Genomic DNA, 22933 nt, shown 5'->3' on the forward strand with positions numbered 1-22933 from the left:
CGTTTAGTGCTATAAAAAATAACAGGTTGACCCAAGAACATATTCAGCTTTCTCTGAACTACAAGCTTGGCCTCTGCAGCTCTCAGCAAACCCAACAGCAAGCCAACACGGACGTTAGCCATCCCAGCGCCTGTGTGTGCCTTTGAAGACAGAGAAAATCCTGTTTTGTAGTTGGCACACATCCCATTCACTAACTAGCCTATATTTGTTCATTTTGTTCAGGTTGTAGAGATACTGCCCAGAATGCTTTGTAAAGATTCACAGCAGGGCATGTTTGTAATGTACAGAATATAAATTGCATTCCTTGCCACTTCCTTGGCATATGATTATGAAAGGCATTACCTTTTGTTCATTTTTTACATGAACTAATGGGTTTTTCTTTAAAGCCCAATGAAAGTATATGTATTTGTATAAGCTGCAGATACAAAACACATACACACAGAGTTGCTTCAATTATTTTGTGAAAATATAAGATTAGAAGTTAAATTCATAGGACTGGCATTGTGACACACGTCATGCCTGCATTCCATATGGACTCCAGTTCGAATGCCAGCTGCTCCATTTCGGATCCGGCTGCCCTGCTACTGCACCAGGGAAAGCAGAGAAGATGACCAAAGTGCTTGGGCTCCCGACATTGCAGCCGTTTGAAGAGTAAACAAACAGATGGAAGATCATTTTCTGTGTCTCCCTTTATCTGTCACTCTGCCTTTCAAAGAAATAAATCTTGAAAGTTTTCTTACAGTTAAATTTTATTTTGTTTTACTTTATTTTAAATTTTATTTTGGAAACTGGACACATGGACGGTTAAAACAGCTAATGAGAACAGGGTTCCTTTTCATTCAAGAGAACGGGTTTCAAGAAGCTCAGGACTCCTTTTTTCTGCTTAGCGTCTGCCGTCACCACCTTCACCATTCAGATAGACACCAACAGCATCTCGCGGGCACCCTCTCACATCACTCTTTGGGCGTGACCATTTTACTTTACTTCCACTGAGATCCACTCAGTCTTTCCCATTGGGCTTCTACAAACAGGGTTTCTTTTCTTGAGCCTTTGCTATAAATCACTTTGTGAGCTGGGAAAGGAAAGAACACCAGGTCTGAAAATTACCCACAGAAAAGGGGCAGGCACTTTGCAAAATTCATGACCAGTGTGATCCATTCTTTGTTTACAATAGATAAATGGTATCATTTTGCCACTAGTTTTTTAAAAAACTGATGAATTCTCGATTTGACTATTAAGCTGTATAAGATTTGTGACCAAATTTTTTTTAGAGATTTATTTATTTTTATTAGAAAGGCAGATATACAGAGAGGAGGAGAGCTAGAAAGGAAGATTTCCCATCCAATGATTCACTCCTCAAGTGACCGTTATGGCCAGAGCTGAGCCCATCCAAAGCCAGGTCTCCCACGTGGGTGCGGGGTCCCAAGGCTTTGGGCTATCCTTGACTGCTTTCTTAGGCCACAAGCAGGAAGCTGGATGGAAAGCGGGCCCGCTGGGATTAGAACTGGCATCCATATGGGAACCCAGCAAGTGCAAGGTCAGAAATTTTAGCCACTAAGCCATCATGCTGGGCCCATGACCAAATTTTCAGTTGCCTCAACTCAGTAATTTTGCTGAACACATTTGTCATTTGGAATCAACAGTTGTATCAAATTTTAAGATGGGAGATTAACTTGCAAAAGCACATAATCACCATTAGTATTCATATTTAAGTGATGGTATAGATATTCACATTGCAAAATGATAATAATAATAATAATAAAATAAGCATTTACAAAATCCATAGCCTGAAAACTCTGAGAGTGTCCATTCTAACTAACTCTGGAGTAGTCATGATACTGTAACTATGAAAACTGTGAAGTCAGATAACCTAGTCTGTGCCTTTTTCAAAACAAGGAGATTGAGCAAATTAAAACACCTGGACTCTCTGCTCTTTTTTCCTTTTATGAAGGTTATTCCTGGGCTCAGCACCCTGGTCTAGTGGCTAAATCCTTGCCTTCATCTGCCGGGATCCCATATGGGTGGGGAGTAGGTCTGGTGGGGGTTATTGTGAGTCGCTCTGACTGGGCTGCAACTCCCACTGGTTTGCATGAAGGCCAAGTGTGCAGTAGGCGGGATTGAGCTGGACTGCAGCATCCATTGATTTGCATAGAAGATAGGGCTGGAGACAGAACTGACCCAGCAATTACAACTACCAGTGTACGCGTAAGTAGATTTGGGTGATGGAATGGGCCAGACCCTATATTGACATGCTCACAGAGGAAACAGGTCTGGGATCACCTCTGATGAGGTGTCTTTGGGAATACCCTCCCCAACTGAACTGCTGGACTCAGAACTCCAAACATAGAACTACAGGTTCCATGGTATGGCCGTGGAGTACATGTGTCAGAGCTGGGCCTCCTCGGTGCCTTGGATGGGGCAGTGAATGGCATGTCCAGATCATGGAGGATACGGCAGTACACTGGAGCCTGTGGAGGACACCTGGTATCATGGCAGAGGCCAGAGGACAGAACAAGTCAACCAACTATCCCATCAAATAATTGACAGTGAGGACCCGGCACGGTAGCTTAGCGGCTCAAGTCCTCGTCTTGAATGCACTGGGATCCCATATGGGCAACGGTTCTAATATCAGCGGCCCCGCTTCCCATCCAGTTCCCTGCTTGTGGCCTAAGAAAGCAGTCGAGGATGGCCCAAAGCCTTGGGACCCTGCACCCATGTGGGGGATCCGGAAGAGGCCTTTGGCTCCTGGCTTTGGATCGGCTCAGCTCTGGGGGCCACTTGGGGAGTGAATCAACAGCACATGGAAAATCTTCCTCTCTGTCTCCCCTCCTGTGTATCTGCCTTTCTAATAAAAATAAGTAAATCCTTAAAAAAAAAAAAAAGATTTGGCAGTGAATACCTGGGCAAATGGAGATTCTAGGGTAAACTGTATCAGTCAGTAGATTCTGGAGATTTCAACAGGATAAGAGTGGCAAGATCAGCAACAATTCAGAATTGTTGAATTATCAAAACCACTCAAGCAGGACCCTCAGAGCTTGCCCCACATCAGGGACCCAGGGATGGTTGGGAGGCTGAGTTTGGCTTCTCCCCTTGTCACTGTCCTTCCCCCAGATACAGTAATGAAAAGGGAGAATGTGAAAACAGTGGTGTCACCCACTTTCCTCTGGCCCTTGACCCTTTGCACCCTAATCAAATATGTAAAAATTATCAGAAACAAAATAAATATTTTTTAAAAAGCTATGCTAAAGGATGGCTAGCATTGTGACATAGCGGGTAAAGCTGACGTCTGTGACATTGATATTCCATATGAGCACCAGTTTGAGTCCCAGCTGCTACACTTCCAATCTAGCTCCCTGCTAACGGTCTGGGAAAGCAACAAAGGATGGCTCAAGTCCCCGGGCCCCTAAACCCAGGTAGCAGACCAGAAAGAAACTCCTGGCTTCAGCCTGGCCCAGCCCCAGCCATTTGGGGAGTAAACCAGCAGATGGAAGATGGATCTCTCTGTCTTTCCTTCTTTCTGTGTAACGTTGCCTCTCAAATAAAGCAGTAAAGAGGGGTTCGTGCCCTCTCAACCCTGAACTGCAGCACGGAGGCATTTCTAACGCAAAACCACAAACCTAGAAGGGTTCACGGGGACTGAGCTAATGTGGGACTAGCTTAGAGATGAAGCAATTTCTAACTTTGAAGCCCTTGTTATACCAGGTAAAACCCATTTTTCTTCTAGTCACGCTGGAACAGCCCTGTCACGGGTTCAAGCATTCCTGCCAGCAGGATGCAATTTTCTCAACAGGTTACAGTCTCCCAGGTGGGGGTGCTTATCTCACCTAAGATGGGGTCCAGCTAAACAGACTCCCTCATATCAGGCCTGTTATTTGACTTTACACCTTTGCCAATATTACTGCTGAACGACCATCTTTTTACTTAATTATCTCTCATTATGAAGCCCTTGATTGTAATGTTACTCAAAAATGTTTTCTCTGGACTGGCATGGTGGCACAGCACACCGACCCTCCCCCTTCAGCACTGGTATCCCAGGTGGTTGCTGTTTCATACCCCAGCTGCTTCACTTCCACTCCAGGTCCCTGCTAATAGCCTGGGAAAGCAGAAGAAGATAGCCCAAGTCTGTGGGCCCCTGCACCTGTATGGGAGATCTGGATTGAATCATCTGGCTCCCAGCTTTGGACTGACCAGTTCTGGTCATTTGGACAGCGAACCAGCAGATGAAAGGTCTTTTTCTGTCAATCACTCTCTCTGTAACTCTGATTTCAAGAAAAATCAAATAGATCTTTAAAAATAAATGTAGGGGCCTGGCACGGTAGCCTAACAGCTAAAGTCCTCACCTTGTAAGCACCACGATCCCATATGGGTGCCAGTTCTAATCCCAGCAGCCCCACTTCCCATCCAGCTCCCTGCTTGTGGCCTAGGAAAGGAATTCAAAGCCTTGGGACCCTGCACCCATGTGGGAGACCCGGAAGAAGCTCCTGGCTTCAGATCAGACCAGCTCTGACCATTGTGGCCACTTAGCGAGTGAAACAGCAGACAGAAGATCTTTCTCTGTCTCTCCACAACAATTAAACATAATACTATTACTAAAAACTGTGAAGTCATTCTTCTCAATATTTATTTTTATGCTACAAAGTAAATATAAAACATGGGACAGTTACGATAGATTTTGAAAGGCATAAATACCAAAGATTTGGAGGCAAATTTGATTCTGAACCTAAAATAAATGGATTTTTTTAAAACTCTAACTGGACAGAGAAACACGTAGAAAAATTGTTCCCAAACCAAACGGGAACATTTGACACTACTAAACACACACTCACACGCTCACTTACGGGAAAGAGATTTTTCTGTAAGTAGGATTGGTGGTAATCATCTTATTTTCATTACTTGTAATTCAGGTAGGTAATAAAAATGACTATCTAACAGTTATCTTGGAGCTAGGAGCTGGGGCACACATGCTACGTATGGGGAAAGAAATGATGAATTGATGACAAGCTCTTTCTGGCTGAAGAGGGAGACCAGGATAACGATTCCACCCCAGCTGGCAGTCAAGACAGCTGACTTGCTCTTCAATCCACACGCAGCCCAGCACATCAGGAGAAAGGAAGCACGCCCCTCGGAGCCAAGTGCAGCTGAGTTTAAAGAAAAGCCGTCGGAATGAGACTTGGACAATCCTCCGTGGCAGCTTAATGAGTGTACATTTCAACCCTGCATTCTCAACACGCTCTGTCCACAACCCGAAGGCGCACCATGCCTGCAGGCCACTACCCCAAACTGCTGTCATCCCAGAGCACTGCCTCCGAGCGCAAAACCCCCGGGACCTGCCAGGGGTTGACCTCGTTTGGAAAGCTCTGGAAGATGTCTGCTGGCCAGCGGGACTGCTGCTGAAAGGCTTCTGGACCGACTGCAGACCAGGAGCTGCGGGAGACCAAACACAAAGGGTGAGCCGCAGACATGGGGCGGCGGCCACAGCCCACGCCAGGAAACCCCTTCGGCATCCCTCCCTGTTCCCGGCAGAGTGCCTCAGCTTCGTAGAAAACGGGCATTACCCTCCCCCACTCCCAGAGCCCACCCCAAGCAAACCTCATTCATCCTCCAGAGAGAATGACTCACTAATTAGCTAATCAATGAATGCAATTATATCAGATGTGCAAACCCTTCTGCTGACCTAGAAAAATGTTTTGCCCTTAATCGCAGGAGAGAACAGACAACTAGGAGTTCAGTTTCTCACCTGGAAAATAAATCAAAAAATAGTAGCCCACTGGCTCCCACTAGACACACCTGCCTCCCTCCACCCAACAGATAGCAAAAATTCTCTGCATTGTGGGCTTCAGTTTAATGAAAGAACTATGCATAAACACACATGTACACATACATGTATATATGTTTTATATATTCTATAAAACCATATATATGCATGTATTTTTAGAATTAGGTCCCAAAAGAAAGGAGGTGGTGTTTCCTATTCGGCTCAGCGCGATGCATCTGAGGGCGAGAACGATAGGAAAGCCAGCTCTCTCTTTGTTTTGTTTCTGAATCTATACCCGTAACAACGACCAGAAGCACAGCTCCACCGGCGTCCACTAGCAGGCTGCTGGGCCATCAGCTCCATGATACCCTCCAGGCCACAGCCTCCGGTGCCTAGAGCAGGTAAATGATGTAGGACAGGATGACCAGGCCTATGATGGCAAAGAACATCAGGATGAAGATATCCAGCATTGTGGAGCGCCGGACTGGCGAGGCCCCCGGGTCCTGGGCAAGTGCGGGCCGCGGGCACGGAGCAGGCGCGGGGCGCGGGGCGCTGGGCGATGGTTTCTTCCCGCGCGGCTCGGCCTCCGCCCCCAGGCCCGCAGCCAGCCCCGGGATGCTGCGGCTCCGGCTGCCGACTCCTCCTCCGCCACCGGCCGCCAATCACAAGGCACGGCTGCCGCGACAGCCGGGGACCCACTAGGTGGAGACCAGGGCCTAGGCCGAGGCCCGCGAGCTTCGCATCTAAATGTGGCGAGCATCCCACGAGAGCGTGCAGGCCCTGGCTGTGGGAACGACGATCGCCCCATCCCCCTGCGTGAGTCCCCTGACTGCTGTCTCCTTCCCTCACCCTCCCACACTGGCACTCAAGCCTCGTAAGTGGTCCAGACTGCAACCATTTGGGAAGAGCACCAGTGGATGGAAGATCTCTGTCTCTCCCTCCTTCTCTTTAACGCTGCCTCTCAAATAAGTAAATCCTCGCCTTGCATAGTCCAGGATCCCATATAGACGCTGGTTCTAATCCCTGCAGACCCGCTTCAAGTCCGGCTCCCTGCTTGTGACCTGGGAAGGCAGTCGAGGGTAGTTGAAAGTTTTGGGACCCTGCAACCACGTGGGAGACCCAGAGGAAGCTCCTGGCTCCTGGCTTCGGATCGGCTCAGCTTCAGCCACTGAGGTCACTTGGGGAGTGAATCAGTGGAGGGAAGATCTTCCTTTCTGTCTCTCCTCTCTGTTTATCTTCCTTTCCAAAATAAATAAATAAATAAATAAATCTTTATAAATAAATAAATAAGTACTTTTTACCAAAACAGACAAACAAAAAGTTGGGCAGGCCAACGGCAGGTTCTGACAACCATTAGGTGGCAGAGGACACCAGGGCGCCTTGCTGCAGATGAGGTCCCCGTGGGGCTTGCAGCCGCTCGGGAGCTGGCCTGGCATTTCACAGCTCAGATACGGCAGAATCTGGGCCTTCCCACCAGCCTTGCACACGCACACACACACACACACACACACACCACTCCCTGCTCTTTCCCCTGCCCCTGTGCCCAGACCAGCTGACCCTGGCAGTTGGAATGGCCCCTCCGCCCTGCTGCACAGCTTGTTTTGTGACACGCACCTTGGTTTTGTGGCTCTATTCACAGTCCCCACTGTTCCTCCCATTCCATTCCTCTCCTGCACAGGCACCGCCCCCTCACCCCCAGCTGGTTCCCTTCTGCACCCTCTTCACCCCGACCCATGCAGCACACTCATTCTAGAAGAAGCACATTCCAGTGGTTTTCTCTGAGACCAAAAGGAGAAGGAGGTCTTACATCTCTTATTTTTTTCAAAGATGGTCATGTCATGCTGCTTTTGGTGTTTTTGTTTTGTTTTGTAGAGAGGGTGATACATATGGGCACCAGTCTGTGTCCGGCTGCTCCATTTCTGTTCCAACTTCCTGCTGATGGCCTAAGAAGACAGTGGAGGACGGCCCAAAGCCTTGGGACCCTGCACCCACGTGGAAAACACGGAAGAAGTTCGGCTTCAGATTGGCTGAGCTCTGGCCATTTTGGCCACTTGGGAAGTGAATCAGCAGATAGAAAATCTTCTCTCTCAATGTCTCCTTCATGCTCTTTAAATCTGCCTTTCAAATAAAATAAATCCTTTTTTAAGATTTATTTATTTTATTGTAAAGTCAGATATACAGAGAGGAAGATCTTCCGTCCAATGACTCACTCCCCAAGTGACCGCAACGGCCGGTGCTGTGCTGATCCGAACCCAGGAACCAGGAACCTCTTCCGGGTCTCCCACACGGGTGCAGGGTCCCAAAGCATTGGGCCGTCCTCGACTGCTTTCCCAGGCCACAAGCAGGGAGCTGGATGGAAGTGGAGCTGCCGGGATCAGAACCGGTGCCCATATGGGATCCCAGCGTGTTCAAGGCGAGGACTTTAGCCACTAGGCCATGCCGCCGGGCCCAATAAATCTTTTTTAAAAAGAGAGAGAGAGCGAGAGACGGACTAGGCAGTGAGAAACAGACACACATTTTTCCTTCTGCTGGTTCATTCCTCAAATGCTCGCACAGCCCAAGCTGAGCCAGGTCAAATTCAGGAGACAAATGGTGGGCAATGCTTCTGCCTCCGGAATGCGCAGCAGCGGGAAGCTGAGCTTGGCAACAGGGCTGGGGACTTGTCTGCAGGTCCTCCCTTGTGTGACACAGGCCTCCTAAGGGACTTCCTGACCTCCACACCAAGTACCTGCTCCTGTGCAGTTGTTTCTGTGGTTTTTTTTTTTTTTTAAGATTTGTTTATCTAATTAAAAGACAGAGCTTCCACCTATCTGCTGGTTCACTCTAGGAATGGCTGCAACAGCCAGCACTGACTCAGGCTGAAACCAGGAGCTAAGGACTTCATCCAGGTCGCCCACATGAGTGGCAGGGGCCCACAGACTGGGGTTGTCTTCTGCTGCTTCCCCAGACAGGTTTGGGGGAAGCTGGGTTCGACGTAGAGTAGCTGACCCTCCGATCGTCATGCTGATATGGTATGCTGGTGTCCCAAATGGTGGCTTAACTCACTCTGCCACAACACTGGCTCCTTTTGCCTTTCTATAGGTCCTAATTATTTCCTATTCAATTTTGGAAAATTCCCTGAGGGGGGCAAGCATGTGGCTTAGCTGGTTGGATGCCCACACTCCATGCTGCAGTGCCCTGGCACTGCTCTGTATTCTACCTGTGTGTGCAGCACAGCAGGGCTCCTGGAAGATAGCAGGTGGTAACTTCTGCAGCCACAGGGGACCCAGGGATGTAGCTGCCAGCTCCCGGGTACAGCCCAGCCTGGTCCTGGCCATGGGGGATATCAGAGAGTAATTTCAAACAAATAAAAAATAAGCATTAAAAGGGAGCCTGGTGGTTAAGATCTTTGTGACTTCCTCGTGAATGCTGGAGTCACTCCTAGCAGGTCTAGAAACACCTTTTGGGGGTCAGCCCCAGAGGCAGTGCACAAAGCTTTCTATGAGCTGGCAGGAGACTGGCAGTAATGCCCCCAAGCTATGCCCAGGCCTTCCTGTCCAGTGGGAAAGCGCGACGCAGGCAGCCCCTCCAGTACCCTCGGATGCCCCCTCCGCCATTCCAGCTCCTGCTTACTGTGGGGTGGGGGCCGTGCTTTCTCTCGCCTCCCTAATCTCCTCAACCTGAGGCTGTGAAAGCCTGCGCTCAGGGGGCCCCAAAAAGCAGGTGGACATGGGGTCCACTGGTGGCCGAATGGGACCGGAAGGGACTGGCTTCTCCTCACTTCCATTGTCCTCTTCCCAACCCTAAGAGCAAGAGGGGTGGCGGTCACAAGTCACAGATCCCGACCCCTGCCTCGGAACACGTCGCTTTGGACGCGACGATATAACACTGTGAAGGGCAAAGCACCGGCTGGCCGGCCATGGCACCAGGGGGCGCTCCTGAGGCCCCCGGCTGGACCGCTGGCAGCAGGACTTCCACCACACAACCCTGTGGCCCAGCGAGCGTGAGATAGCAAACGCTGAAATACGCCCTTCTCTCCCAGAGCTGTTAGAGGGCTGGAGGAAAATGGGTTCAAAAGCACCTTTGAACAGCATCAGGGGTGTCGCAGCGGGTTGCTGATTTTTCCAGGTCTCAACCACTGGAACCTCAAACCCTATAGCAGTCAGAGACAGAGACCTGGCCCTGAGCCCCTGCCGAGCTCACTCCAGAGTTCAGCCTGGCTTTGCCCAGCAGTTCCACGCCTATCCAGGCAGCAAGGCATTCAAGGTGAGTACACCAGCAGATGGGGAAGCTGATGCATAACTAAGGAAGTGATGACAATTCTGGGAGGGTCACCAGGCTAGGCAGGGAGTGATAAGGGGACAGCCGCCAGGAATAGGCTTGTGCAAGAGGTGTTGTCAACAAGCAAGAACAGCCAGGAAATGTTAATAGTGCAGTGGACTAAACTGCCGCTGGAGATGCTGGCAACCCATCTCGAGCAGCCAGTTCAGGTCCTAGCAGCTCCCTGATAATGCCCTGGGGCAGGCAGCAGAGGGCTTGGACAGTTCCTGATTCCTGACTTCTGTAACTAATTGAGGAGTGAATCAGTGGATGGTACATCTCTTTGTAGCTCTGCTTTCCGAACAGATCTTAAATATGAATAAATAGGGCAATGGCTCACTGGCTAGTCCTCCACCTGCAAGTGCCAGCATTGCGTATGGGTGTGTTTTGTGTCCTGGCTGCTCTACTTCCGATCCAGCTCCCTGCTTGTGGTCTGGGAAAGCAGTCAAGGATGGCCCCAAAGCCTTGGGACCCTGCCCCTACATGGGAGACCTGGAAGAAGCTCCTGGCTACAGATTGGCTCACTTTCCGGCCATTGCAGCCACTTGGGGAGTGAACCAGTGGTTGGAAAATCTTTTTGTCTCTCCTCTCTGTAAATCTACCTCTCAAACAAAAATAAATCAATCTTTAAACAAGCTCTAGCCATTGCAGCCACTTGGGATGGAAAATCTTACTCTCTGTCTCTCCTCCTCTCTGTATATCTGCCTTTCCAGTAAAAATAAACAAATCTTAGAAAAAAAAAAAAAAACTAAAGGAGCAAGCTTGGGACAGGTGACATGGTGTAGGGGTTGGCCACATTCAGGATGCCTGTGTGCCTGTTCCAGTCCTGGCACCTTCACTTGTGCTAGATGATGGCTCAGTTATGTGGGTCCCTGCACCCACGTGGGAAACCCGAAAGAAGCTTCGGGCTCCTGCCTGTCGCAGCTCCTGCCTTGGAGTTATTTGGGGAGTGAACCAAAAGATGGAAGATCTTCCTCATAATTATTTTAAATAAATAAATCTTTTTAAAAAATGAGCAAGTAGGTTCCAAGACCCACATCTGAGAGAGCAGCTCACCGGCTCCAAACACTCAGGATGTGCGCACACGTGTACATACACACACACACACGCAGCAGCTGCGACACCTTCCCCTCCAGCCCAGAGCCAAGGAGGAAACCAAGTCCGCAGGTAAAAATTATACTTTTATTTGAGTTACTGGGAGAAAGATTCACTTGTGGTTCAAGTCAAATGTTCAGAATCCCAGCAGGCCAGAGAGATTTGATCCCATACAGAGCCCACGGGTTGGGGGAGGGGACCAAAACAGACGGCAAGAGACAAGGACCCCGTAGAAAAGATGAGCAGGTGGCTGCACACACACACACACGTGAGGCAGAATGGGGCGCGGCTGCCGCTTCTGCTGCCTTTCAAATACAGGCTCGTGGGGTGCTGCTCTTATTTTTTTATATTTCCCCAGCTATTAAAAAAAAAAGCCCCAAAGTGCATTGTGAGGGTCAACGGAGGCAGAAATGTGGTGAGAGCTGTCCTTGGGGTGCCCAAAGGGGGGGACACGGGGAGGAGCAGGGAGGGTTCACATTTCTCGGGGGCTGTTCGTGTCTTATTATTGGTCCACAAAAGTCACATTCACATTCTTGCTTTTGAACACATCACTTTTTCTCTGTGATGAATGGGCTGAAACACTGCCTCAAAGGCTCTACCAGGGGTCCAGCCCAGCCCGGGGAGACAAAGGTTCCATGCTCTCCAGTGTGGGCACAGTTCTGGGAAGGGACAGGCTCTCGACAGCCCCCAAGGCTCCTCAGCACCACAGTGGCAGCTCCTGCTCTCTCTGGGGGATGGGTAGGGCAATGCCCCTATGTCCAGGAGGGGCAGGGTCGGTAGCAAGATGCCTGCAAATACAAGGCTGGCCACGGGTGTCCTCCCCACCCACGGGTGCCCTGCAGGATGTGCCCTTGACCTTTGGTCCCCGAATCCATTGTGCTTTGAGATCAAGAGGAAATGGAATGGATCTGCGCCTGCCCGGGCTTGTCCTTTACCAAGAGCCTCTGAAGAGCCCAAAGGGACACCCAGCAGCCTATCGCCCATAACCGCCTTCTCAAGCTCTGTCTGGGACAAAGACTCCTGAGCTGTAGGGCACCATGGCCCAGGGGGACAGGACGGCAACCAGGGTCGGGGGACTGCTGAGACGCAAGGGGACAATGGAAGGGTGACAAGAAAGCCCAGAGAGAAGTCAAGCTGGCGCCCATGAGCTGAGCCGGGAGGGGACTGGGATATAGCACCGTCTTTCCCTTCTCACCCCAGAGGCCCGGCTTCCAGTTTTGTAGCTCTGGGATCCTGTCCCTGCTTCCAGAGGGCCTCTGGGCATGTGATGGGAAGGAGCCCACCGTGCAGATGCCACGGAGATGGTCGGGGGCGGGGGGAGAACATTTCGGGAGCAAGCTCAAGGCAGCTCTGTCAGCCGCCCTCACTTCCCGCAGAGGGGCCGGGACAGCTTTCTCCATTTAGAGATAAGAGGAAAGGAAGAAGTTTCTACTCCAGAACAACATCATCAACTTCTCTCCCCTCCCAGTGGGCTCAGCGTGCAGGCTTTGGGGACTCCACCCCCACTCAGGAGCCTACACTTGTGGACACGCCCCAAGATCTTGCTTCCACTCTCCCACCCCTGGCACATACCCCCTGCGCACAACCTGGAGGCTTCGCCAGGTCCAAGTCCATCAGACCCTGGGCAGTGGTGGTGGAGGGGGCGGCTCTTCTATGAGCACGAGGTGGGGGTAGCCGCCCACCAGATCTAGATACTGGGGCCGGGGTGCAGGACTAAAGGCCCCGGGTGTCCCTTCCTGACCTGTAGGACCCACCCAACTTCCAGGGAGTGAGGGTCCCCAGGGGGCAGGAGGGACAAACAGCTTCACCACAGCCCTCCCTCCTGCAGCCGCCCCTGGTGTGGCCACGTTACCCCAGGGGTGGGGGCTCTCAGTTCGCCCTGTAGCCTGTGTGGGCAGAAGGAATGCTGTGGGTGGCACACACAGCTCACTCTCTGTGAGGTGCCCCCTTGCCCTCGTGAGGAACCCCTGGTGGACCGGCAGCCCCCTCCTTGGGACAGAGAGGCAGAGCTCGTGGCCTGGATCCCAACACGGTACAGAGTCCTGGCCCTGGTGGTGGTTGGGGTTGGTCCTAGGAGTCAGGAGCTTTCTGGAATGTTTAGGTATATGAGGAGCTGGGCAGGGGAGTCTGAGGGGGAATAAAATGAGAGGCAGGCAAGGCCCAGGGTGGAGGGCAGAGGTCTCCCTCAGAGAGGCCCAGGCCTGCTCTATACAGAGACAAAAATCAAGAAGTGAGTCAGAGGGAAGACCTGCTGGCCGAAGGAGCTGGCGACAGCAGCAGAGCTAGGATTCAGCTGGCTAGGGAAGCCGGGAAGGGGACACACACACTCACACACACAAGCTGTCGCAGAATTTAACAACAGAGATACTGCGGGGTGGCTGGACGGATGTGATGCTGTGGAATGTGCTGGAGAGAGACAAGACAGGGCGGAGGCGCCAGGGAGCTCAGATGGCCTCCACGTAGTTGGCCGGCAGCATGCCTGTGTCGCCGGTGCGCTCCACCGTGCCGTACATCCAGCCGTCGTCAATCTGCTGCACGTTGACGATCGTGTCGCCGTCCTGGAAGGAGACCTCATCCTCATCGGCAGCGCTGTAGTCGTACACAGCGCGGTACCGCTTCTGTGGGAGGCAGTGCAGTCCGTCAGCCCAGGGCTCAGGCCTGCAGTTCTCTCTATAGACACCCCGGCACCAGCAGAGCCCGTGGGGAAGAGGGGAAGAGGGGAAGAGGGGAAGAGGGGAAGAGGGGAAGAGGGGAAGAGGGGAAGAGGGGAAGAGGGGAAGAGGGGAAGAGGGGAAGAGGGGAAGAGGGGAAGAGGGCCTCTGGCCCGCAGTCTACTCTGGGTCTTTCTGCCCACTTTGACTAGGTGTGCTTGGCATCCTTCCAGGGCCACAGCCAGGACAGGGGCAAAGGCCTCCCGAGTCTCTCTAGAACATTCCTGCCTTGGGGCCTCTGCACCTGCTCACTGCCCTGTGCCACTTACTCCAGCCTGGGCCACCAGCCAACTTTGGCTGATACTACTGTGTCTTGACTGCTCTCTCACTGGGATGGAAGACCCAAGTGGACAGGGAGGTGGTCCTCGCTCCCAGCCCCATCCCTGAGGCTCAGGTCAGGCCTAGTGAGCATCCCCAGGTGCACCTGTGACCACCATTTCTGATGACAGACTGGAAGCTCCCTCGTCTGTCCAGCTGCACGGATCAGGCTGCTTCTCTTCTGTTCCTGAAGAGCTGCAATGAGCTCCCAGGTGCCTGACACAGAGGCTCAGCCTCACCCACAGAAGCTGGGCAGTGGGATGTGCAAATACCACCCCTTCCCACGTGTGTGCAGGCAGGCCCAAAGGAGGCGAGCCACAAGGACATGACCTAGACTATGGGGGGCTTCAGCCCAGTGGGGGACACGTGCAAGTTAGCAGGACACTCTTGTCAAGTGGGAAAAGGAGCTCTGAAGACAGTCAGCTCTAGCCATAGAAAACAGCAATGGGTTAAGCTGCTGCACACAACGCCAGCATCCCCGGGGGTGCTGGTTTGAGTCACTCTGTTCCGCTTTTGGTCCAGCTCAGGAAGCAGAAGATGATGGCCCACGTGCTTAGGACCCTGCCACTCCAGTGGGAGACCTGGCTGGGTTTCCTGGCTCCTAGCTTCAAACTGGCCCAGCCCTGGCTGTTACAGGTACTTGGAGATAGAAGCTCATAACTCACTTGTGCACTTTTGCACTCTCTCTGCCTTGAAGGGAAATGGCCTGGGCAGGACAAGAGTGATTGTCCATAGCACCCCCAATCCCAGCCTGAGTCTGCCCACTCCACCATACTTCTGGGCTCAGGAGTTCAGCTCCTGGATACAGACCATGGGGGTTGGCTCATCCCAGAGCCCCCACAGCCTCTGGGCTCCTCAGACCCCTGACCTGGGGGCTCCCCACCTCCAGGGTCTCTCTTCAGGCAGGGCTCACTTACCCCACCCCCGCCTGGGGCACTTCGCTGGACAGAGACTGGGGCTGCAGGCTCCTTGTAGCCACCGTAGGACTGAGCCACCTGCTGTGGCTGGGGCTGCTGGTAGACTGGAAGGAGTGGGGAGAGACAGGGCTCAGTGACTGCTTGCTAAACCCTGACTTCTCAGGGCCCCCACCATGCCTGACCACCACTCTCAAAGGTCTCTGTGCACACAGCAAGGCTCTGGGCTGTCACCCTGAGGGCCTGGTATCTGTATATGTGTGCATGCAAATGCTGGTGCTCCTCCCCACCTCCTCCCCGGCCCTAAGCCGGACTGACCAGTCCTCTGCCTGCCACCCCCACAGGTTGCTGCTCACCAGGGGTACTGGTCGGGATGTGGTGGGGCTGCGGCTGCTGCTGCTGCTCCGGGGGCCGCCGGTAGCTGCTGCTCTCCTGGGATTCCCGACGCTCAGGCTCCAGGCCCTCGCCCCCACTGGGGCCCATACGGCTCTTCTCAAACTCCTCGTGGTATTTTATCTGTGAGGCCAGCAAGTGTTGGGTCAAAGATCCTACTACCAATCAACCAATCCCCTCTGGGTGCCACTCGAGGTCCCTGGAAGGTAGACAGACCCCACCCTGGGCATCCAAATCAACATCAACTCAGTCCTGCCTGGCCTCAGTTTCCCTGTCTGTAAAATGGGACACCAGCATCTACACACACACACACACACCTGTCACTGAAGAACATAAGGACCAGAGCCAAGTGTACACTGTGGGGAGTGCCCATCCCGTCCCTCGTCAACAGGAGCAAAAGCAGTGGTCCGTTTGCTGGTGAGACCAGGGACGCCCTCAGAGGACCATACCCAGCCTGCGAAGCCAAGAAGCGCCAGGCTCCCCCATTGGCAGACCATGGCCTTGGAGATGAGCCCTTCCCCAAGCCCTGATTCCTGATGAGTCCATCAGGTTGCACATCTGTACAAAGACCCAGAGGACCAGCTCTGTGCAAGTGTACCTCCAGAGGGGACGGGGGCTTCAACCCCTCAGTTCAGACTCCACTCCACTGACTGCAGAGACCCCCATTTCTACCCGTGCACCCAGGAGCCTTAAGCTGGGCGTCACCTTACTTGAGGACTGGGTACCAAGACTTGAGCATGGCTTGGGGCTCTCAGCATCAGCCCTGGCAATCAGGAGGGCAGGCACCCACCACGTAACGTTGAGGGTGGGCAGAAGAACTCAATGTCCAGATCTCCAGGGAGCTGTGATTGAGGAGGTGGCTGCCACAGGAAGTACCCGCCTCAAGTTCCAAAAGAAATCGCAGTGTTCACTGGAGACCATGTGTCTCCACTCAGACCCCATCCACACCCATCTGGCCTCCAGAGCCTGGAATACACAGCGTCTTGCCCCCCATCACCCCTGTGCACTGCCTTCCTCAAGTCTGGCCCCAGTCATCTTCTGCCATCCACGCTCTGTGGTACCTTTTCCAGAAGCCAACGCTTTCCTCGTCCCAGCACCACATGGCCTCCTGTGACTGTTCAGAGGCCTCCCTGACCCTGGCCCAAGGGCCAGCCTCTGAGGATTGAGGCCAGGCCTGGAGCCGGCTGCCCCTGATCTTTCCAACAGCAGCACAGCACACAGATGCCCATGGCCTCAGACCTCACCCTGGGGGCCAGCTTCCAGGAAGCCAACAGCCTGGCCCCCAGCCTCTTTCCCTCCTCTGAGGGGGCACTGGGTGCACCTACAGGAAGAATGCCACCCCAGGGGATGCGGCCAGTGACGGCCTGGGCTAGCAGCTCCCCATGTACAACAGGGGCTGAAGGCACCTTCCTGTGGTGGCCACAGGGGTCAGGAAGGCAGGAGGGACAACACTAGCTTTGTGCACACAGCCTTTCTGGATTCCCCACAGGTTCCTCCTTACATATTGAGTAGAAGATTCACTCTGAGCCCAAACCTAAGCCAGCTGCCAGAGCAGAGGCAGATGACGAGGCAAAGGAAGGAGGAGCCCTGTTTAAAGTGTTGGGTTTACTGGGACTGCCCCAGAGTGGAAAGGAGTGGGGGGCCTAATGGGGCACTGAGGTTCCCTCTCCTAGTAAACCAAGGAAGAGTTCCTGGAGGAGGTGACCTTGGAGTTAAAGTGGAAGATCAAGGACAAGGGGAAGGTGCAAAAGGGAAGGACAGCAGAAGCCAGACGTTCTTGGTGTTCAAGTGCACAGATGTCCTGGGAGTGGGAGGTGGAACTCAGGATGGGGGGCTGAATCAAAGACCCCACAGCCAACCAGCCAATCCCATCCCAGTGCCACTCGAGGTCCCAGGAGGGTAGAGACAACCCCCTGGGCATCCAAGCAGATGGCACCTACTGCGTCCTTTAAACACAGACAGAGCTGGCCACAGCAACTATCCCCTAGACAGATGGTGACTGGTTCTGTGATGGACACGTGACTCTGGCTGGAACACTCAGAGACCTGCAGCGGCGTTTTCTTGGACAGGAATCAAGAGGAAGAAGGCAGGTCTGGGGCTGTAGGTCACCTCTCTTCCCTCCCTAGGGAGACAGCCTAAGCAGCCGGACCATGGCTGCATCAAGACCCCCTGACCTCCAGCTTCATGGGCAGCAAAGTCTTGCAGCTGGATCTGTGGGCTGGGGAGGGAGCCAGCCCTGACCTGGCTAACACCCATGCTGCGAGGGTGAAAGTGAACCTCCCAGCCTACTTCCTAGTGTCCTGTCCATTGGTGGGCGCGAGCAGCAGGGGGAGGAGCCACTGGGGTTAACTTACTACATATCTATTAGCTGGCTCAGCCTCTGAGCACACACTATCCCAGCCTTTCCAGTGGACCAGAGTGACGGGGAACTCGTCCAAGGTCACCCAGCCAAAGGATGGGGGAAGGGCAGGACCATGCAGCACTGTGCCAACACCTTCTCCCATCCCACAGGGTTCATCTTAGCCCGTCTTCCCGAAGACCGTGGCCTGGGCTTGCACTGTAAATCCACAGCCTCTCACCCTCTGCACCGAGGACTGGGTTCCAGGAAGTAGGTCCTGGAGGGTAGGGCAGGCGACTGTTGAGCTCCCAGGGCCTCCCCAGGGCAGTTCCTCCCAGGGTGTGGAACTGAAAAGGCTTCTCAATGCTGATGCACCTGCCGATTATGCTGCAGCCTGGTTCCAAGGCTCTCTGTGGCTTCTACAAAGTCAGGGCTGTGCTTCTAAAATATGCATTCTATTTATGCCTTCACTCTCTCTGAAAGGCAGAGAAATAGAAAGAGCACTCTCAGCCGTTGGCCCATTCTCCACTTGCCCACGACAGTCAGGCTGCACCAGACCAAAGCCAGGATCCTGGAACTCAGTCTGGATCTTATGTTTGTGGCAAGAATTTGAGTTATTGAGCCCGGCATGATAGCCTAGCAGCTAAAGTCCTCACTTCACACATGCTGGGATCACATATGGGCACCGGTCCTAATCCCAGGAGCCCCGCTTCCAAAAGCTTTGGGACCCTGCACCCGCATGGGAGACCCAGAAGAAGCTTTTGGCTCCTGGCTTCAGATTGGCTCAGCTCCGGTCACTGCAGTCATTTGGGGAGAGAAGCAACGGACGAAAAATCTTCCTCTCTGTCTCTCCTGCTCACTGTATATCTGACTGTCCAATACAAATAAATCTTAAAAAAATAATCAAATAAAAAAAGAATTTGAGTTATCACCTGCTGTTGCTTGGGGTAAACCTCTACAGGAAGTTGGGTCAGAAATTCAGCCAGTGGGTCTGCACTGCAGTGAAGTAAGCAAAGCCAGCATCCCATATAGGCACGGACTCCAAGGCTGGCTGTTCCATCTGCAATGCATGTTTGCAGGCCTGAGAAAGTAGCATCAGAGGATGGTCCAAGTGCATGGACCCCTGCACCTCTGTGGGAGGTGCAAACGGAGCTCCTGCCTTCAGGTGGCCCAGGGCCAGCTAGTGCAGTCACGTGGAGAATGAACCAGCGGGATGGAAAATCTCTTTCCTTCCATCTATACAGAACCTTGCCTTTCAAATAATAATTCTTTTTTTTTCAAGATTCATTTTATTCTTACTAGAAAGTCAGACACACAGAGAGGAGGAGAGACAGAGAGGAAGATCTTCCATCTGCTGTTGATTCACTGCCCAAGTGGCCCAAAGGCCAGACCTGAGCCGATCCGAAGCCAGGAGCCCGGACATTCTCCCACCATCTCCCATGTGGGTGCAAGGTCCCAAGGCCTTGAGCCATCCTCGTCTACTTTCCCAGGACACAAGAATGGGAAGCAGGGCTGCCAGAATTAGATCCGGTGTATGCAAGACGAGAACTTTAGCCACTAGGCTACCATGGCAGGCCTGCAAATAATTCTTTAAAAATAAAAATAAAGAAATTGAGGGCCCGGCACCATGGCCTAGCAGCTAAAGTCCTCGTCTTGAACACGCCAGGATCCCGTATGGGTGCCGGTTCTAATCCCGGCGGTTCCACTTTCCATCCAGCTTCCTGCTTGTGGCCTGGGAAAGCAGTCGAGGATGGTCCAAAGTCTTGGGACCCTGTACCCCCATGGGAGACCCGGAAGGGCTCCCGGCTTCTGGCTTCAGATCGGTGCAGCTCCAACCGTTGCGATCACTTGTGGAGTGAATCACTGGACGGAAAATCTTGCTCTCTCTCTTCCTCTCGATATATCTGACTTTGCAATAAAAATAAATAAATCTTGAAAGGAAGAAAGAAAGAAAGAAAGAAAGAAAGAAAGCAAGCTGAACCAAGACTCAAACTAGGAGGCACCCTAACATGGGATTCTGGAATCCCAAGCAGCAACTGACCCCCTGTGCCAAATGCCTTCTCCTGAGAATACGCCTTTTAGACGCTCCCCAAGGAAGGCGAGGCAGGTGCTAGCCCACAGCAGGGCAGGAGCACAGGCCACGAGCTCTGGGCCGTGGGCCAAATCCAACTTCCTAACTGTCTGCTTACTCCCAGGAACTAAGAACACGCCCACATTTTCAAATCCTTGAGTGTGAGAGGTCCCACGGAGCACAGCATCTCGCGGCAAAGAAGAGTTGTCTCAAATGTACACTTGGGTCTCCAGAAATACACTAAGCCCATGCACGGCTGCTTGCAGATATGACCATGGAGCCCAGGAGCCACGCTAGAGACGCCGGGTTGCAAGCCACCTGTACCTCTCATCTGGCCTTTGCAGGAAGTTCACCGAGCCCTGCTTGCCAGAACAGTTTAGCTGCAGACTCCTCTGGCTTCGATACTCTCTTGGCACCAGTCTGGGCATCTGGAGCAGTGGTGATGCCACTGTTTTGGATGCCGAGTGTGTGGGCTGCACCCCTGGCCCTGCTCTCCACTGCTGCCTCCTGCTAATGTGCACGCTAGGAGACAGCGGGCAATACTGGCTGGAGCCCTGGACTGCTGCAGGTGTTCAGGGACTGAACCTGCTCAGCTCTGCCTGCCTGCCTGCCTTTCAAACAAATAAAAACAATTATTTATTTATTTTAAGATTGAAAAGACAGGGCCCGGTATGGTTGCCTAGTGGCTTCATCCTGCATGTGGTAGGATTCCATATGGGTACTGGTTCTAGTCCTGGCTATTCCAATTTCTTCCAGCTCCTTGTTTGTAGTCTGAGAAAGCAGTAGAGGATGTTCCAAAGCCTTAAGACCTTATACCAGCATGGGAGACCTGGAAGAAGCTCCTGGCTTCAGATCAGCTCAGTTCTGGCTGCTCCTACCATTTTGGCCACTTGGGGAGTAAACTAGTGAACTCTTCTTCTCTCTGTATATCTGTCTTTCCAATTAAAAAATATAAAATATTTTAAAACATCTTTTTTAAAAATATATAAAACTAAAGTATCACTTTACAAAACCAAAAGGGCATCAACAACCTTGTACACAAAATAGTAATTTAGGGCCCAGCACTGTAGCTTAGCAGCTAAAGTCCTCATCTTGCACGCACCACGATCCCATATGGGCACCAGTTCTAATTTCAGCAGCCCCACTTCCCATCCAGCTCCCTGCTTGTGTTGTAGGAAAACAATTGAGAACGGCCCAAAGCCTTGGGTCCCTGCACCCCTGTGGGAGACCCAGAAGAGGCTCTGGGCTCAGGGTTTCAGACTGGCTCAGCTTCAGCCGTTGCAGCCACTTGGGGAGTGAATCATTGGACAGAAGATCTTCCTCTCTGACTCTGCTTCTGTCTGTGTATCTGACTTTCTAATAAAACAAAAAACAGTAATTTAAAAAGTCTGAGATGGGGGCCTGGCATGATATTTATTTGGCTAGTCCTCCCCTGCAAGTGCTGAGATCCCATATAGGCTTCAGTTTGTGTCCTGGCTGCTCTGCTCCCAACGAGCTCCCTGCTTGTTGGCCTGGAAAGGCACCAGAGGATAGCTAAAGTCTTTGGGATCCTGCACCCACATGGGAGACCCAGACGCAGCAGCTGGCTCCTGGCTTCAGATCAGCTCAGCTCTGGCCATTGTAGCCATTTAGAGTGAACCAGTGGATGGAAGATCTTTTTCTGTCTCTCCTTCTCTCTGTAAATTTGCATTCGCAATAAAAATAAATAAATCTTTAAGGGGGGGGGAGAAAGCAGTCTGAGATGAGAGAGAGGTGGCCCTGGGACTCCTAGGTTTCCCCCCTTTCCTGCCTGCAATAGCCTTGGTCGGGGGAGAGGCTGGGGCCTGGGTCTGAGAATTCCGTGGGTGTTGGGCTGGCCTGGAAGCCAGGAGGAAGTGGGTCAGAGTGACAGGTGCAGCCCTGCCCAGCTCCCCAGGGGAAATGGGAAAGCAGGCCACCAGGAGGCAGCCCCCAGGCACCTGACTGGAAGCTGTGTCTCACTTCCTGTCCGCCAGACCCAGCCCTACCCTTTCCTGATCCTGGAAACTGGGGGGCGGGGGACGGACAAGGAGAGGAGGTGGGGCAAAGCCTGCCGCTTCCTGGAGCAGACAGAACCCAAGACCCCGTGCCCTGCTGTCCTGGCCTCAGCTGTCCACTTCCATCCTCTCCACTGCCTTCGCCTCGACCTGGCATCTGCCGTGTATATGTGGGATAAGAGCCAGCCCCAGCCCAGGCAGGGCACAGAGTTGTGGCAACCAGCCAGTGTGACATCGTTCCTGCCAAGTGCATACTGCTGCCCATGGTGGACAGCGCCGGGCAAAGCCCAGGAATGTTGCTTCCTTCCTCTTCTTCCCCCTCCCCTCACACCCAAGCAGGGACCCATACCCAAAGGCAACATGTGGAAACCCAGCCTGGGTACCCAGAGATACTACACAGTACCCAGGTGCCTCCCCCAGACGCTGCTGAGTGACCCCTGGCCCACCAGTGCAGGGAGGGCAATAGGAAAAGAGATAGGCTCCCAGGCCAGCTGTCCTGGCGACTTCTGTCCTTTGTTTACATTCTACTGAAGCCAACACGGCTGAGCCGAGGACGGTGACCAGGAGTGCAGAGGTGGCAGCAGACGGAGGTGAGTGGGCACAGGCACTCTGCAGGAACAGGTGTCCCTGATGCTGGAGGTCTTTTTCCGGCATCACTACACCTGCATCGGTGATGACTGACAGGTGGCCTGGGCAGGGGCATGTCTGGGGCCGGGCTGCTCTGTGTACCAGGGGTGGCCAGGAGGGCAAGGCAGGGTAGCACCCTGGTTAAGCATCCAGTATCACAGGCTGCACAGTCCCCCTCACCATCCTCCCCTCCATGCCATAGTCCTTGGGCAGCAGGAGTCTCTCTCCTACTCCTGGGACCTTGAAGAGACCCTGTCCCCTCTAGGCTTTAGTTTCCTCATCTGGAAACAAAGCCAACAGTATCAGGCCCGGGATAGAAGCCTGGTAGCTAAAGTCCTTGCCTTGCATGCGCCAGGATCCCGTATGGGCACCAGTTCCTGTTCAGCTGCTCTGCTTC

At 52.9% G+C, this 22933-nt stretch overlaps 1 protein-coding gene across 1 annotated transcript in view; it reads right to left on the reverse strand.

Moving 5' to 3' along the window:
• Positions 1-13060: 13060 nt before the first annotated feature.
• Positions 13061-22933, reverse strand: part of LASP1 (LIM and SH3 protein 1) — a 39011-nt gene continuing 29138 nt past the window's right edge. Inside the window, exons 5-7 of the mRNA XM_004591130.3 lie at positions 15449-15608; positions 15096-15199; positions 13061-13767 (exon numbers count right to left, since the gene is read on the reverse strand). Of these exons, the coding sequence (XP_004591187.2) occupies positions 13594-13767; positions 15096-15199; positions 15449-15608 (438 nt within the window). The 3' untranslated portion in view covers positions 13061-13593. The remainder of the gene's footprint in view (positions 13768-15095; positions 15200-15448; positions 15609-22933) is intronic.

This window comes from Ochotona princeps, chromosome 17 (assembly GCF_030435755.1).
Source record: "Ochotona princeps isolate mOchPri1 chromosome 17, mOchPri1.hap1, whole genome shotgun sequence".
Classification (NCBI taxonomy): Eukaryota; Metazoa; Chordata; class Mammalia; order Lagomorpha; family Ochotonidae; genus Ochotona; species Ochotona princeps.